Source organism: Mustela erminea, chromosome X (genome assembly GCF_009829155.1).
Source record: "Mustela erminea isolate mMusErm1 chromosome X, mMusErm1.Pri, whole genome shotgun sequence".
Classification (NCBI taxonomy): Eukaryota; Metazoa; Chordata; class Mammalia; order Carnivora; family Mustelidae; genus Mustela; species Mustela erminea.
The window spans coordinates 89,270,576-89,288,985 of NC_045635.1; the positions used below are offsets into that span (position 1 = coordinate 89,270,576).

The following is an 18,410-nucleotide window of genomic DNA, read 5'->3' on the forward strand; positions in this document are numbered from 1 at the left end:
ATATAGAATTGGAGTATAAGAACAGTGGGGAATAATTAATGTTTCCAATGAACTCTTAAATTTTCCAGGAGAGAAATTGTTTTTCATTTTTTAACATGTATTAATCTTGGGAACTGTGGAATGATCACAAGAGTGATCTGTTTTTGAAAATCCTCTCTGAAAACAACATTAGAACTGTTGTATACACGTTGGCTTATTTACACCATCTCTACCATGCATTGCTAAGAATCTGGGAGATTAGGAAGAGAGTGTTTTTTAAACTCACATGGGAATCTTAAGACCTGTGGGAAATAAGGTTCACCACTCCACAGACACCTTAACCAAGTTGTTCTAACTCTCTTACCTATTGCAAAGTGGCATGAACTGCAATGATAAATTTCTCAGATAATGGGATGTGGCTCCATGGTAAAGGCTGAAATGATATTTTCATGGAAAACACTTGCAAGATGGTTTTTAATATTTTTATTATCCTCATTTTTCATTCCACTTGAAATTTGATTTTAATCGTTTATTTTCATTAAGTTAATAAACTGAAACCCTCCTTCACTGATCCAATCATCACTATGCAGGGAGGGCATACCAATTTTTGTTAGGAATGTTCAAGTTTTCCTTTCCATGGATTTTAATTTTCCTTGGAAGGAGTCACTCCACAAAACAAGAAGCCCTCATGTTCCAAGAAATGCTTTGCCCTGATTGACTATTAGTATTCTGATGATTAATAACTTAAGGAAAGCACTACTACTTTGTATGACCTTAGTGATTAAAACGAAAAAAAAATGTAGAGTACCGTCTTGGGATTTCCACATAAAACTGTCTGTAACACCTTAACCAGAGACATTGCACTTTTGAAGCACCTTTTGGAAAGGAATGGTTACTGTCTTAGAAGCCATTGAGATGTTACAGATTAATTTCTGATTTATAGCTGTTGGAATAGTTTAGCATAATAAAGACACAGGTGAGTTTTTCCACCAGCTTTCAAGGACAAACACTATTCCTCTTGCCCAAACAGGACACTGTAACTTTTGTACATACCTGAAGTCTTGGGAGATCCAGGCAGGGGCCTGAGAAAAGAGAGCCTCATGTGCTATTTTGCCAGGATCCAGGGAGAGAACAATGTTTTGACTGTCAGCAATGGAGTAAACTGGAGCTTCAGAGTCTGGCATCAGCAAGAACATTTAGGAAAATATTGGGATTTCTTGAATTATCAAAAGACCCCGGAGAGGGACCAATGAGGTGGTTGCCACTATTCTGATAGTGTAATACGTATCATACTTAGTTGAAAAAAGGAAAATTGTTCTTGTACTGGTGAATAGAGGGGCAGTCCTATGACGGTGTGTTTGCTTGCAGAGGGGATGGCAAAATGAACTTGCATGATGACTGAAGTGGTTCAGCGTGTATTTGACACTCTTAATTTGGGGTTTCTGTTTAAATCCATTAGTTCAGTGTCATGAGGTGGAGTGACTAGAAAGTGTTTCAGGTCCCCGGAGGAAAAAAAGTAAAATCAGTTACCGGGAGTTTCGAATGAGTCCTTTGATATCTAAATACTTAAGACTCTATTTAGTGGTTTGTTTTTGTTTCTATGAAACTTTCCCGTCCTTTTCCATCCCCCATCTAACTCTGGCAAGACACTGCCGAAACCCAAAAGTGTCGATGCTTTTATACTAATACTTGGTTCTGACCTTCAAAGAGATGAATGTGGTTCATTCCGCTATCCGCAGGGATACACAATTCACTGGGCTGGAACTGGGGATTTTGTCTGATCAAAGATCAGTTCTGCCTTTCGGCCTATTAAACTAAATACTTTTTGAAAGGAAAAGGAAAACACGTTCTAAATAATACTTGGCATCTGTCGCTTTGTTGTATAACAATGATGATTAAATGAGAAGCTCTATGAAATTTTATATGGAAAGCTTATCAAATTCAAAGCATTACCGGACATAAAGGTTACACAAGTAATAATTACTTGTTGGACCTTTTTTCTTTTCTCCAAGCCAAACTGTTCATCTGTCCTTGGAGCCATGGGTCCTGGGAATATTGGACCACCAACAACAGAAGAGCTCCAAGGTAAGTTATTTAACAAAGCATATAGATCAGTATAATCAGTAAAATATTTTCTCTGGGAGCAAAAGTATAAGGAGAGTAATACTAACACTAGAGTTTGTCAAAGATGAACTCAGATAATTGCGGAAATGATGAACAGTCGTTTACATATAAAGATGCTTTTTTTATTCTACTGTTATAGGTAAGTCATTTTTATATTAATGGAAATTAATTTGCCTTGAATTATTGACGTTCACTTTTTGGTATATATCCTGAGAAGTAAAACCAAGAAAGTCATGTGTGGTTAAACAACTTTTTTATTACTTAAGGTCTAGTTCCCAAAATGATTAGTTTCTTCATCTTCTACCCTGCTATATTCTGGCAATTTTACAGAATTCATTAATTCACTCAAAAAATATTTATTAAAAGCCTGTTGTGTACCAGGTGGTAGTAACATCTCTGGAGCTATGAGGAAGATCAAAATAGAAAGGTCTCTGCTCCCATCGAGTTAATAGTCTTTTGGAGAACACAATAAATAGCTACACAATTTTATCTTATATCAAAATGCTTATAAATTAAAGCCCATGAAGTGATGTATATAGTCACGGCTTCTATAAACTAGAATAAATATTTGGGGGAGATTTTCCCCACCATTTTGGCCCATACGTTTTCACAGAGTTGAGCATTTTATACATCTTCAAAAATATAGAAAGCTTTAATTCTGTCATGATGACAGTTACCAGAGGGTGAACAGGGAAAGGAAGTGAAGTTCCTTCATCAGTTTAGCTGATTGTTAAAGATTTTATCTGGAAAATGTTTAAAATAATGGCTAAAATGAGGTCTGAGGGGATGGTTTTAAAATTTCAGTTATTATCCCCTACATACTCAAGAGTCTCTTTGCCTCATTCAAGAGATGTTGGAAGGCTAGTTCAAATTTTGATGTGTTTCTATGCTGCCTGAATTTCTGATAGTGTATGTCTAATATCCTCTAAATTCTGAGAAAAATGAATCATATGCAAACTATTTTATATGAAATCTGTAATTAGGCTTTGCAAAGCTCATGCTAGACAGAAGCAGACAATTACAAAAGAGTTGGCAGTATTGAAAACCTGGTAATCAGGTGCATTTCTGGGGATGCTTGAAAGGAGAGCTTGAAATAATGTTCTGCACCTAATGTTGGAACAAATGTAAGCTGGGCTTTTCCATGCCTCATTTGCTTTTAAATATTTAAAGATGACACGTAAGAACCCAGGTATATGCTTAGTCCTGCATAAAGGACAAGTGATAGAGATTTTCTTTGAGGCTCACATCTACATGAGGAAAATACTAGATTAAAAAATTATCACTGGGGCACTGGGGTGAATCAGTGTGTTAAGTGTCTGCCTTCAGCTTAGGTCATGATCTCAGGGTCCTGAGAAAGAGTCCTGCTTTGGGCTTGCTGCTCAGTAGGGAGTCTGCTTCTCCCTCTGTCTCTTCCTGCTGCCACCTCTGCTTGCGCTCTTTTTCTCTCAATCTCTCTCTGTCAACCAAAAAAAGAGTGAGAGAGAAAGAGAGAGCATGAGAGGGGAGAGGGTCAGTGGAAGAAGCAGACTCCCTGCTGAGCAGGGAGCCCAACTTGGGACTCGATCCCTGGACTCCAGGATCATGACCTGAGCCGAAGGCTGTTAGTTGCTTAACCAGTTGAGCCACCCAGGTGCCCCAAATAAAATCTTTTTTTTTTAATAAAAAAAATGATCATTGTATCCACTGTTTTCAGTTTTTTTTTTTTTAAAGATTTCATTTATTTATTTGACAGAGATCACAAGTAGGCAGAGAGGCAGCCAGAGAGAGAGGGAGAAGCAGGCTCTCCACTGAGCAGAGAGCCCGATGCAGGGCTCGATCCCAGGACCCTGAGATCGTGACCTGAGCCGAAGGCTTAACCCACTGAGCCACCCAGGTGCCCCTGTTTTCAGTTTCTATAACTGATGTTTTCTAAGAATTATGTCATGCTTTTATGACACAGGTATCAAAATTTTTAGATAGTAATACACAAAGCAAAATAAGGCATTGGCTCCCCGGATCAAATGATTGTATGTTTGATTGGTTCTTTTATGTAAATGTTGGACATAAGATCCTATTGATGTTTCTGAAAAAAAAAAGTATATTTCTTTACATATGTAAGTTATATATAATATGTTTCATATAAAATGTTCTTTCACATACAGAGTATGTATTATATGTTATATTACATGTTATATTATGTAATATATATGTTACAATATATACATATATAATATATTATATATACATATACATATATACCTTATAGACACATATATACATATACACATTATATACATATACATATATACATTATATATACATTATATATTATATATACATTATATATTATATATACATTATATATACATATACATATATATGTACGCATATGTATATACACATGTATATATAATGTATATACACATTATATAACGTATATGTATATACGTACATATGTACATACATACATATGTATATGTATATATGTACATATATATGTATATATAATGTATATATAGATGTAAACATAAACATATACATATACATGTATATGTATATGTATATATGTTTATATAATGTATATATATACATTTCTGTATATATACTGTATATACAATGTATATATGTATATGTATACAATGTGTATATGTATATAATATGTATGTATCTATACATATTATATACATATACACATTATATACATATATACATAATATATACATATAACATATATTAACATATATATGTTATATTACACATTATATGTTGTATGTACACATACAGACCGGAATGCGATCACTGATTATCTCTGGGTAGTTGGATTACAGATGATTTTTTTCTTCTTTTTGCTTACATGTTGTTTCCAAATTTTTTACGACTGTTATTACAATTTTACAATGTACTGTTTGTGGATTGATTCAAAAATTCTACTTTTTTTTTTTTTACTAAGTTAGCTTGTTTGGACCAAAACACAAACTAGTGATTACAAATAGAACATGTTTTACTTCGATGATCCCAAACTGAGCATGAAGAATAGAAACAGCCTCAGCTTTATCTTCCCTTTCTCCACAGTCATCCCTCAAAGCAGTGATGAAAACGGCGAGGATATCTGGAATCCAGAAGAGGTTCCAGAGGGAGCAGAGCATGAGGACATGTGGGATGTTAGAGAAATACCAGAGTAAGTCACATGAGGCCAGGAATGTGTTTGGGGCTTAAGGTAGATGTGTCATCTGATATCATTCTATTTTTGACAAGATTCATAAAATAACTTCTACCACATAAAAGATAAAACTATGGTGACACACAGAAGGCATGTGTAATTGATGATTTTTTTCCTTCTGAAGCAGAAACAAATAATGAAATATAATACCTTCCTTTCAGTTCTTATCAAACAAAAACTGAAACGTACAGTCATTTCCATTACAAATTTATATTTACTATTGGCTAGTTGTTTAATGTGGATCTAACACTGGGAAAGAAAACCCATTAAGTTACAAGCATTCATACAAGCCAAATTATTTTACCATGTTTATGTGTCAAAGACCTGCTTTTAATTATTCAATGCTCCACAATTATGGTAAAAGGCTGTGTTCTCTCTCCAATTATCTATTATTACCTGGACCTATTTACTAGTGATTTTAGGATTATGTTTAACATATTTTGCAAGCGGTCTTGAAGCCTCACTTTGTAGCTTATTCAATAGGAATTATGAATATGAACTGTAAATATGAAATTTAGGATTATTATCATGAATAGCCCTTCACTCTGATGAAATAAATCACCCACAGTTTCAAGGAATTGAAAGTGTGTTCACATTCGTAATTGAAATTAATGGTTAAATACACTAAGCTTTAAATATATGTATTCTAAAATAAAATATTGATTGAGTATTTAGAATAACTTGAAAAACCAAGGCAGTACTTACTAAATTATAATGTACTTTATGAATTCTTGAGGACTTCTATGGTAAGTGATCTGACAACTTATCTAATTCTTACTATAAAATTGTGTCCAAGTTTTTTTTTTTTTTTAACCCAACCCTCTCTTTCTGTCCTCTACATCAATTCTGAAAATAGAAGCAGTGGGAGACTGCAGATAATTAACTGGAAGAATGTATCCAGCTTTCAAATAAACAATGTCAAAAAACCCCATAAACCTCATAAAAAAGATCAAAGGGGATTTTAAAACATCTCTGTGTGTACCTTAAAAATGAAGAGTAAATCTCAGGTTATGTTTATACAATGCCCACACATCCGATGAAAGGTATGAAGTAAGCCACTCATTCATCATATTGTCTAATGAATGTCAAACATCCTTATGTGGCAAGTTCCAAATTTGAGTAAACTTTCACTTCTCATCCTGATGTTTGATGTTCTGTAGAAAGAACATCCATGAAAGTTTTAAATGAATAAGAACTCCAGTCAGGATATGAAGAAAATTATAAGATTTTTTTAATCTTTATTTTCTATCTTACACAAGTACATTTCAAAATGTCCCAGTGAGTAAAGAGGAAATTGGGAAAAAAGGGGGATAGGCTGCTCACAAAAAAAAAAAATCACAAATGGCCAAATAAAAAGTAATAAGGACCTGAGCTAAGTCACTGGCCTGGGGGAGAAGTATGAGGGCCTTTGAGAGATTCTTAAAGGAATATATGTTATCTGATTAGATATAATGAATGACAAGAAAGCGTCAGAAATGATGCTGAGGGTACTGACTAGGGTGAGTGGATTAGAATAGTGAGGCCATTAACTGGGACTGGGAATGAAGGTAGAGGGAAAACAATGAGTTTGGTTTTGGATGTGTGGACTCTGAGGTGCCTTTGAGACATCCAGGCAAATGGATATAGTAGACAGTTGGAAAATTACATCTGCAGGTGCAGAGAAGAGCAGCAGCTAGAGCAAATCCATTTGGGAGTCATGGGCATATGGATCAATACCTTTCTATTTTGCTTTAACCTGTCTTCACCTTTGTAAATATCAGGTAAATGTTATAGTCTATTAAGAAAAAAGTGCCCCATATCAAATAGCTACTTATTGTTAGTCCTGTTCAAACTCAGAGAAATCCCTTTTCCATCCTTGGGCTTTCCTGTTTGCAAGCGGTCAGAAGTTCAAGGTAGTCCTTTAGTCTTCCTATCCAGAGAGTTACCGTTTCTTCGTTAGGGGAGAATTAAAGAGTAAAGATCATCTGTAAATGTTTGCTCACTTCATTCCGTCTAAAAAGATATAGGGTACATTATGGTTGGGTGCTTCTTTCTGTAAACCACTCTATCCCTAGGGACCCAAATGTGGGGGAAAAGAAAGATTTGTGAATTATCTTCTTGTGTGAGGTGAAATACCAGGAAAATCTTTCATCAGAGTAAGAATTCTATAGGCCTAGATTCTAAATACTGCAATGTTGTTGTGCTGACCACATTACCAGTGTTTCTATTATAGACTTTTAGACCTGGAGAAAATATTGTAGAGATCACTGAATTCAAACCTACCTCTCTCCCATAAATTATACAATCTGAAAGCAGAGAACCCCATCAGTTTGTGATTTGACCAAGGGCACACAGTTAATGACGGAAAAAGAACTACACCTGGATTTTCTAACTCTGTGTCTCAAATTTAGCAGACAAGGATTTCTATCTATCCATCAAACTCTGGGTTATGGGCCTACAATTTTTCTGAGCCATCATTTTCCAGGAAAAAAAAACCTTTTTTTTCTTTTTGCTTTTAATCTTATTAGAAGTTCCCTCAATTCATTTTATTTATTTCATGTTTGGTATTTTTTGACTGAATTTCCTGGACTTCTATTCCTTTAGGATTCTGCTACATGCTCAAAGAAATGGTCAGCACTTTAGTCCTTTTATTTTTTTGTAATAGCATGTCCTCATAAGTTTGTAGTTTTGGGTTTTTTTTTCTTTCTTTCTTTCTTTTTTTGCTCTGGGACAGAAAATTGCTTTCTTTTGAGTCTCAGTATCATTGACTTTTTTTTTTTTTTTTTAGGTATGAGATAATATTCAAACAGCAAGTGGGAACTGAGGACATTTTTCTAGGATTTTCAAGAAAAGACTCTTCAACCGCATGTTGTGAAGATCTAGTGGTGAGCCTCTCTATCTTCCCTATGACCATTGCGGCTACACTGACTGGCTGTTATATGCATAATACCATAGGCAAGGCAGTAAACTCTTTAAAAATAGTGGTTGCTATGTTTTAGGTACTAAGGGAATAATGGGATTGACAATTTAAAATTGGCTAATACATACAAAATAAACTAAATTTACACATGTGGATAAGATTTACAAATAAACATAATAGATTCATAAGATATAATACACTATTTCTAGTCCTGTGAAAACTGTCCTTCCCTGAATCTCTCTTATCTCTTATATCTATATTTTCTAATGACTCAGCTTACATCGTGCAGTTTAAAAAGGGACTTTTTCTTAATTTTTGGACCCGAACTTCTAATTTAAAACTCTAAAAAGACATCTAAAATGTTATCTTCGTTCCCTTATCAGAATGACACTAATTCTATGTAATAACAATAGCAATACCAATAAGATCAATGAGATCCCCTTACTTCTGCCTATTTAAGACTCAGAATGATCCTGTTGAAAAGTCTGGGCCTAACCAAAAAAGAGGGATATAACCGGTTTGGACAGCAAACACTGGTAATTCTGGTGTGGAGAATTCTTTTCCTGAGATCAGTGGCTGTGCTGCTATCTTTTCCCCTCTCTGTCTCACAACACTCTACAGTATGGAGTACTGAGTTGCCCATTGGAAATGCTTAATCTTTTTTCCTTAAGCAAATGGTAAATGGAATCTATCTTTTGCATGAACTTCAGGTTTTCTCTTACTAGCAAAATCTAAGACATCCAATTGAAGCAAGTAACATAAGTAGTGAGTTTAAGTAGCTTAGGAGATTTTTCAAACTCTAATGAGTTAAGGTTTCAAGTGATCTTGAAGTAATTAGTTCCCAGGGTTTTCCAATAACATCCCAATTCCTCTTTTTTAAATAACTGTAAAATAACATTTTTGATGTCTAGTGTTGGGGATTGCTATAAACTCTGGAGAAATTCTGGGCCCTAAGTAAATAACCGTTGTGAGCCTTTCCATCTCTCTCCCTTTTAAAGTGCTACTAGTATTAATAATAAAGGTGTCCTGAATGAAGACTCTCGGAAACCAAATTGTACCCAAGAGTAGGAGTACACAGTTTATGTCAAACTCAACAAGTATATGCTGAAGAAGACTTGCTCCCCCCTTTTAATGAACTTCTAGTCGACTGGGGAGACAGAACTCACATAAATGAAGTCAGCTTCTTATTAACAGTTAAACTCAGTGTTGACAGTCTACCAGGAGTTTAGAAGGTTTGGATAAGGTATAGACAGCACGGAATGGAAGATGTATGAAATATTTTTTGGTGCTATGGCACTTCACAACATGTATACTGTTTTTTTTTCTCTTGCATTTTCTTCATATATTCAATTTTCTTAATTCAATTAGCCGACATATAGTACATCATTAGTTTTTGATATAATGTTCAATGATTCATTAGTTGCATACAGCACCCAGTGCTCATCACATCACATACCCTCCTTATTGTCCATCACCGAGTTACCCCATCCCCCCAACCCATCTCCCTTCACCCACCTTCCTGACTCCAGGAAACAGAGGTTTGGAGTCAAGAGTCTCTTATGGTTTGTCTCCCTCTCTGATTTCTTCCCCTTCAGTTTTCCCTCCCTTCCCCTATTGTCCTCTGCACTTTATCTACCATTTACATTGACATGGATGGATTATGCTAAGTGAAATAAGTCAATCAGAGAAAGAGAGTTATTATATAGTTTCACTCATATGTGGAACATAAGGAATAGTGCATATATTCAATTTTTAAATACTTAGTGAGTACTATTACACACCAGGCTCTGTTCTAGGTACTAGGGATACAAAGGTAAATAAGATACAGTCATCACCCTCAAGGAATTTACAATAAAGGAGGCAGACAAGTAACAAATCATTGCAATTCAGTATGGTAAGTATATACTTAGAGGCATATATGTGTGACATATATGGTGTCATAAAGCAGAAAGAGATCAACATTGGGTAGACAAGATTTTTCCAGTGGACAACATTCCAAGAAACAGAGTAAAGCACATGGGGCAGTATCCAGGCATGAAATAGCCTGGCTTATTTGAGTAAGCTCTGAGCCTAAGAAGAATAAAGAATAGTTGTCAGTGGTGTACTTACAAGCCAACTCTCAAAAAAGGGAAAATAACCCCTGATTTGTAGCTTGAATTTTGTCTTGTAGGCATATTAATGATGATATCCACCATCATTGCTTAACCCCACTGGTAAGACTCAGACTAAAGAGGTTATTGACCACATCTCAAGTATTTCTTGCTCAAATTTATCAGCTTACTATTCCTGTTGGTAATATGGCATTTTCCCAGATCTAAGACCATCAAATTGTCATTTATTTAATACAAAGGAACAATAAGTGTGCTACCCCATTAATTGTACACATTGATTGCATGACGTACCCAGTAACAGAAACACTAAAATGTGGGGGGAATTAAATCTTAGAACTGGCTAAATTTGTTATTTGGTGGCTGGACCTAGGCATTTTATGTAACAACCCAGTACAGAGACTTTAAGAAGACCTCTGTTTAAGCTGAAGAAGATAGTAGCATGAACAATCTGTTTAAGTACAAGGAGTGATTTGGGGTTTAAGAATCCACAAGGACCACCCTTTCCTTTACCCTCCCCAGATTCCAAATAAGAAAGCAGGATTCATGAGTCTTAAATCAAAGCAATTGTCCTAAACGAAATTCTCAGTTATGATTATGTATGTCTTCAGCAAATCTTCCATTCTTTCCTTCTAACCTCAAACCAAAGAGCTACACTATCTAAATTCTGCCTACTGCTCCTTTACCGGGTTTGTAGCTACCAAGCTTCCCTGGCCTTAATCTATAATTAGGCATTTTATGTTTTGAGTAAAAATTGTATGTAAAGTGTACAACATGATGATTTGATACACATATGCATAGTGAAATGATTACTGCATTATTAACATCCTCTCCTCACATACTTACCAGTGTGTGTGTGTGTGTGTGTGTGTGTGTGTGTGTGTGTGTGTGTGTGTGTTGAGAGCACTTGGAATCTACTCTCTTAGCAGATTCCCAGTATTCAATATGGTATTAGTAACTGTAATCATCCTGATGTACATTTCAGAGCTACAGCTTTATATGTCAGCTTTTTGCAAGTTTGTTTTATTTTTAGCTGCCAACCATTTTCTTCAAACCAAATTCTATGAGAAAGCCCAACATAGAGAACACATAAAAGTACCACTGCCTTGAATAAAAGGGTACTATCACCCATGAGGCAGCTCCTAGGAGAAAAACTGGGGCTCTTTGGAACACAGTTTGAAAGATGCTTATCTAGCCTATCTCCTTGTATTACAGTTGAGAAAATAAGGTCAAGCTTGTAAAGGCATCAAATATTCATATAAATTAATGGAAGAATAATAAGAGAGCTAGAAGGTGTTTTCCTCCTAGGTAACATGCATGTTTTACTTTAAACCTCATGAGTATAATGCCCCTGTCTTGTTCTATTTTACTTTTTTTGATTTTACTATTTTTTATTTTCTTTTTTGTTCTCTATACTTTCCATCGCTCCCCACAAAGATCCTGCCATAATGGGTTTGATATATATCCTTGACTATGTAACCTTGAATACATATTTACCCCTGTTTGCTGTACTTTTAATTCAACAAATACTTATTGAGCACTTACTATAGGCCAGATACTTGATATACAGTGTCGAACACAATAGAAAAGTTTCTCTTTCTCACAAGGAGCTTACTATCAAGAGATCAAGCAGTCTATAAGCAGCAGCACAGACTTCCATAAATCCATTCAATAAGGAAACAGTGAACCCAAATGCATAAAGGTTATTACTTACAGACAGGATAAGCAAGACCAGCCGGGTGTCAGTTCCACATGTCCCTTTGCCCCACAGGAAAACCACTGAACTAAAGGGACCAGATAACAGGTGACATGAGCGGTGGGGCACTCTGTTGCTGAAAAGCCAACTCTAGGCTGTAGCTGGACTGTTTTATAGCCTGTATCTACACCCAAGGGGAGGGGGGTAGAAAGCTCTTATGCCTTATTGGAACTAGGGAGGAGGGTGAGAAACTGCTTCACTGGTAGCCTCCTGCAAGATAAGGAGCCTCCCACAGGGTAGAAAGGCAGATAAGAAATAGCCTTGAGGCAACTCCTCACAAGACTCTATCTTCCCCTGTTCTGGGAGGATCACAGGATGTTCTGCCAAGACTTGGGGCCAACAGCAGTTGAGCTTTGCCTATGTGGCCAACGTGGATAGTACAGGTTCACCAGAGTGCCATCAAGGAGCCATTTTCCTACATTCACAGCCTATGAATAAAGGTTTTGATCATACTTGTTTTTACTTAAAATGATATAATAATAATAATAGCAAATCATTTATAGAACACTTACTGTGTGCCAGGCATTTCTCTGAGAACTTTGCACATAGTAAATCATCAATCCCCACATCAACCTTATGAAATTGGTGCCATCATTTTCACTTTACAGAGGAGGTTGCTGACACACAACGAAGTTAAGTGACTTGCATTAAGTTCACACGCTTAGAATCTGGTAGAACTATAATTGGACCCAAACAATTTGACTTTGATATAAGTGTGTATAAAGTGATATGGTCCAAGCAGACCTCACAATACAGGAGACATCTGGCCTGGACATGTGAAGTGCTTGGTAGTTTGTCAGGGTGGAAAAGCTGTCTGAGCAGAATAAACAGTGTCATCGGCAAAGGCCTAGTGCTATGAAAGTATATGATATTTTTGAGAACTATTTGTGGTGTTCTTGGAGTCCCAGAATGGACATGGAGCAATAAAAGAAAAGAGAATAAGCAGTTTAGAGTTAGTTGTAAAAGCCCTTGGATGTCACACCATGTACTATGGATTGAATTGTGTCCCCCCCACACACCAAGTTCATATGTTGAAGCTCTAACCCCTGTTGTAATGGTATTTGGAGATGGAAGCTTTGGAAGGTAATTAGGTTTAGATGAGGTCATGAGGATAGGGGCCACATGATGATATTAGTGTCTTGATACAAAGATGCCAGAGAGCTTGCTCTGTACACAGTGAGAAGGCAGCTTTCTGCAAGCCGAAAAGAGAGTTCTCACCAGAAACCAACCATATTGGCATGTTTGGCATGCTCAGAATTCCAGTCTGTAGTATTTTGTTATGACAGCACCAGCTAAGACACCATGAGCTATGGATGTTTGTGGGCACTAGAATTATAAAATGTCTTCAAACAGGTGAATTATAAAATGTCTTCAAGCAGGTGAATTAAACAATTAGGTGTGTATTTCAAAACAGCTCTAGTGGCAGATTATCGTGGAAAAATTAGAAGAGGTGATGGTAGGAGATGGGTGTGAGTTGGGGAGATTGGTGGTAAGAAAACCAGTTGAGAGACCATTGCATTAATTCAGGTAAGAGAGGCAGGAGCCTAGAGTGTGGCAGTGGGGATAGAGAGCAAAGTAGACGTTTCAGAGGTAATACTGATGGGATTTAGAAATTTGTCAAATGGGATATGTAAGGGAGAAACAGGAGTCAAAAGTTCTAGCTTGGGTGACTGGGTAAATGGTGATAACATTAATTAAGATATGGGAATGTAAAGTGGTTTATCTCTGGATGGTAGTCTTAGAAATGGTTTCTATTTCTTTTTGCTCATCTGACTTTTTTTTTTTTTTTTACAATTACCATCTATTACTTCTGGAATAAGAGTAAACCAAGGTGGGTTTTTTGTTGTTGTTTTTGGTGGTATGGGAATATCAGGTAAGAAATGCAAAAGAAGACAAAGTTCTAAGTGAAAAATATTAAGTTTTGGTTATATTGAATTCAAACTGCCTGCAAGAAATCTTGTTGGAAGCATTCAGTAGGCTGTTAGAAATATAAAATCCATGCAGAACTCAAAGACAGGAACTGGAGATGTTGATTTTCAGAATTGGAGTTTGCTCTCTGAAGGATTAGAATATACTACCACTGAGTGCTGGCTTTGTATCAAGCTTAGAATGAAGTAGAACTGATTTTAGGTAGTACCTCTATGTTTGGAGAGGGGGACGTGTTGAGAGGGACACTAAGAAACTTGCAGAATGGGACTGAGAACAGAATACAGAGCCTTTGGGGATGGGGTCAATATTCAGAGGAAGAGTTCACACAGAGGCATCAGAAATTCTCGCTCCAGTTCCAAGCCAGGTATCAAAAACCAAGAGGAATCGGATCAATGAAGTAAGGTTGAGACTGTCTCATGGCTTTAGAGATAAAAACAATGATGATGGAGGAAGCCAAAAAGCTGTCACAGAAACAAGGTGGGGAAAAATAAGAACTTGCCTACCCCTGAGAAACAGGGCTGACCAAAGTACCTGGCCTCTTGGGTGCCAGCTGGGGGACATAGAAAAAGGAAATTAAGGTATCAAGGATATGTAGGAAGATAGCCTGTCTTCTCCATAAGACTATTTGTGGCAGGAAGGGGGATGGGTGCAGTGGGGAAGTAGGTCAGTGGATTCCTATTTTCACCCATGCATGTTGAACAGCAGATTATCTCTAAAATCCAAAAGTGAATAGGGCTAGGGTTATTGATATTCTGCCAAGTGACCCATCAATTATTCTAGAGGAGGGGAAAAGCAGCCTGCACATAGCTTGATACTCTTTTTGACCTGCAATGGATTAATAATATTTTGGTTCTTCTGATTTAATGTATCTGTATTGATAAGGGGACATTCTGATGTTACCTATAAAGCAAGGCATTAAGCCTGTTTCTCTTTCATCATCACTGCAGTCACTGGGATATGAGCCTTACTCTATCTCTAAATCTCACTGAGAATGGGGTGAGAGTCAAGGATGGGATAGGAATCAGTCACTATCTGGCAGATACAACCAGGAGTCACATGTTTATCACACATTCTCATCTCAAAAAGGGCTATCAATCATTCTGAGCAAAGTGTCTCCCTAGCTTCTGAGAATTCACTTGTTTCTTGAATGGTCTACTTCTCAAGTCCTGTTTTCTCTCTTAGGTTAAATCAGTCGTATTCATTTACCTTTAATGAATAAATGGATTTGGCTGCTTGATTGTAGAATAGATTCTCCTTTCCATATAAATTCTAGAGGATGGACATGTTTTTGCAGGCTTTCCGATTATGCTAACCTTATTTGGTTGGTTATATATCAGACTGTGTGTCAGAGAGAAGGATATTTGAGCTGTAATACAATTCCTTATTATCAGCTCCAGGCAGCACAGTAAACCTTCAATTCAGTTTCTAATGGTTCTCTTGGTAATATATGTACACTTATGGTTAATATCATAACATTCTTTCATAATGATGGTAGAAGGATGAATACCTCCTTAAAAGCTAATCTAATTGTATAGATTTAATACATTTGTGATTACAAAAGTTAGATGTATTTAAAATTTTAAATAGTAACAAAATTAGTAGAGTTGAAAATATAAGTCCCCCATAATGAGAGATAGATGCAGAGTGCATGTGGGCAGGGAGAGAGAGAGATGGGGAGAATTTGCGATGGCTATGGTCAGGTATGAAATAAGAGTGAAAGGTGTCTCTTTTTTTTAAAGATTTTGTTTATTTGACAGAGAGAGACATAGCAAGAGAGGGAACACAAGCAGGGGGAGAGGGAGAGAGAGAAGCAGGCTTCCCGCTGAGAAAGGAGCCTGATGTGGGGCTCGATCCCAGGAACCCAGGATCATGACCTGAGCTGAAGGCAGATGTTTAACGATTGAGCCACCCATGCACGCAAGTGAAATGTGTCTTACCCATATTACTTGGTTAAAAAAAAAAATCAGAAATTTTACATTTTGATGAGCTTTCATCAAAATATCTGAATCACATGGTCCAGAATCCTTGAATGAGAACAGGCAGAAACTTCTGAATCCCTGCAAGCAAGAACAGATTGACCCTAAGAAAATTCCAGTATTTGAGGGGTAGATAAGCGAAGAGGAACTGAGAAAGATATTCAGAGATGGGAGAAAGCCATAACAGTGTCCGGTGCTATAGAGGGGTAAACCAGGATTAGGGTGCAGAAGGAATTTTTAGATTCATCATTTAAGAAGTCTTTGGTGACCTTTGGAAGACAGCAGTTTCAGTGATGTGCTGGGAGCCAACACCAGATTGTAGAAAGCTGAGAAGTGAACAGGAAGCTAGGAAGAGAAGGCAGCAAATGTAGATCGTTCTCTGAGGAGGAATAGCAACGAAGGGGTGGAGAGAGAACAGGTGGTTGTTGAGGGGGAGGCAGGATTTAGGGGTAATTTTTTTAGGATACAAGAAAATTAAGAATGCTTTTCAGTTGATGACAAATATCCCTTCGATTGTAATATTTATTGAGTGCCTACTGTGTGTCACTTGAGTGAATGAACAAAGAGTAAAAAAGTAGTCATGCTATGTGCCCCCAAAGGACTTTTAGAAATGGGTAGAGGAATTTTTGGTTATAGGATGTTATTGGCATGTAGTACTTAGGGACCAGAGATGCTCTAAATCCTGCAATAAGAGGGACAATCCTAAAAATAAATGGTTGTCCTGCACAAAATTAGAAAAGTAAGAGTTGAAGATACGAGGATGGACCACCTAGTATTCTACGTTTTTTTTTTTTATTACTTCCTTCTTCTTAAAACATGTTTTTCTCTTTAATGACTCCTCTCTCTCCTGGTTTTCCTCCAGAATCACTGGGCTTTCCTCATCTCTATTGACCCCAAATGACCCCAAATCACTGGTTTTTCCTCCCCTGGCTGAAATTCTCTAAGCCTCTGGGAAAAAAAAAAAACAAAACAACCCATGTCTCTTTTTTCTGTATTCTCTTTCCATCCAGTCCAATGGCTTTAAATACTATTTCTCTACTCATGGCCTCTCCCAGAATCTTCAGATACATATAACCAACTGCTTACTTGATCTCTCACTTTAATAGGCAATCCAAGCCTAACATGCCCGCAAACAGAACTCTTTCTTAGAAAGTTTTATTTTTTTTAAGATTTTATTTATCTATTTAACAGAGAGATCACAAGGAGGCAGAGAGGCAGGCAGAGAGAGAGGGAGAAGCAGGCTCACCGCGGAGCAGAGAGCCCCATGCGGGGCTCAATCCCAGGACCCTGAGATCATGACCTGAGCTGAAGGCACAGGCTTAACGCACTGAGCCACTTGGTTGCTCCCCAAACAGAACTCTTAATTGTCTTCCCCAAACCTCTTTTTCATTGATTTTCATCATTTCAGGAAATGGCAAGAACATTCACCCAACTGCACAAACTAAACGCCTAAATCATCCCTCATTCCTCTTTCTGTTATACCATAAGCAAGTCTTATTGGCTCTACTTTGAAAATATATTCTAAACCCATCTAATTTTCATTACTGCCATGACTACCATCATGTTCCAAACTACCACCATCTTTTGCCTGGACCGTTATGAGTCCTTCCTCTCTCTTCTCCCTCCTTCAATAATTCCTTCCTTGCAGTCTTTCCACAGTGTCCAGAGAGATCCTTTTAAAAAGCAAATCAGGTCACATCACTTCTTTGTTGGCTTCCTACAGCACTTAGAACAAAATCCAAACTCCTGATCTTGACCTATGAAGCCTTGTATGATGCCACCTACCTACTTTTTCAGTTTCATTTGACACCACGTTTTCTTCCTCGTTCATTATATTTTAACCACCCTGGCCTGAGTAGCTGCATTTTTTAAAGTAGGCTCTATGCCCAATGTAGGGTTTGAACTCATGACCCTGAGTTCAAGAGTCACATGCTCTACTGATTGAGCCAGACAGGTGTCCCATAGCTGCAATTTTAAATAGTATAGTCAGGGAAGGACTCACTGAGAAGGAAATATTTGTGCAAAGACTTGAAGGACATGAGAAAGGGTAAGAGATTGGAAAGGTTATCTAAGTGGATATATAAATCAACACTGAAGAAAGAAATTTAAAGTTAGAAATATCAATAGAGAACAAAGAATTATTATTATTATTATTATTAAAGATATTAAGATGACCACCCAGCAGTATTTTGCTGTTTTGATTACTTTCTCCTTCTTAAAACATGTTTTAAGGAATTGGTCGATGGTTTCCAACAAGAAGGGTCATTGGTGGTATAGTGTAAAGACATGACTCATTTTTAAAAGCTGGAGGAAAGGGGCAGGTCCAGGGATACAAATGCAATGGGAGGAAAAAAAGAAAAACAGGCACCAATGGTGAAGACTGGGGAAGCAATGTCATCAAGGGAGATCCAGATTTCAAGAAACTGAAAGGACTACTCAG

General features: G+C 37.0%; 2 protein-coding genes across 5 annotated transcripts in view; one reads left to right on the top strand and one right to left on the bottom strand.

Annotated features, from left to right (window-relative positions):
• Nucleotides 1–12,179, bottom strand: part of NUP62CL (nucleoporin 62 C-terminal like) — a 112,595-nt gene extending 100,416 nt beyond the window's left edge. The window contains exon 1 of the mRNA XM_032331434.1: nt 12,024–12,179. The gene's annotated coding sequence lies outside the window, so the exon portion shown is untranslated. The remainder of the gene's footprint in view (nt 1–12,023) is intronic.
• Nucleotides 1–18,410, top strand: part of DNAAF6 (dynein axonemal assembly factor 6) — a 38,981-nt gene that overhangs the window by 8,744 nt on the left and 11,827 nt on the right. For all 4 annotated transcript variants that reach the window (XM_032331437.1, XM_032331438.1, XM_032331439.1 and 1 more), the window contains 3 exons: nt 1,992–2,064; nt 5,155–5,260; nt 8,070–8,166. In XM_032331437.1, coding sequence (XP_032187328.1) covers nt 1,992–2,064; nt 5,155–5,260; nt 8,070–8,166 — 276 coding nt within the window. The remainder of the gene's footprint in view (nt 1–1,991; nt 2,065–5,154; nt 5,261–8,069; nt 8,167–18,410) is intronic.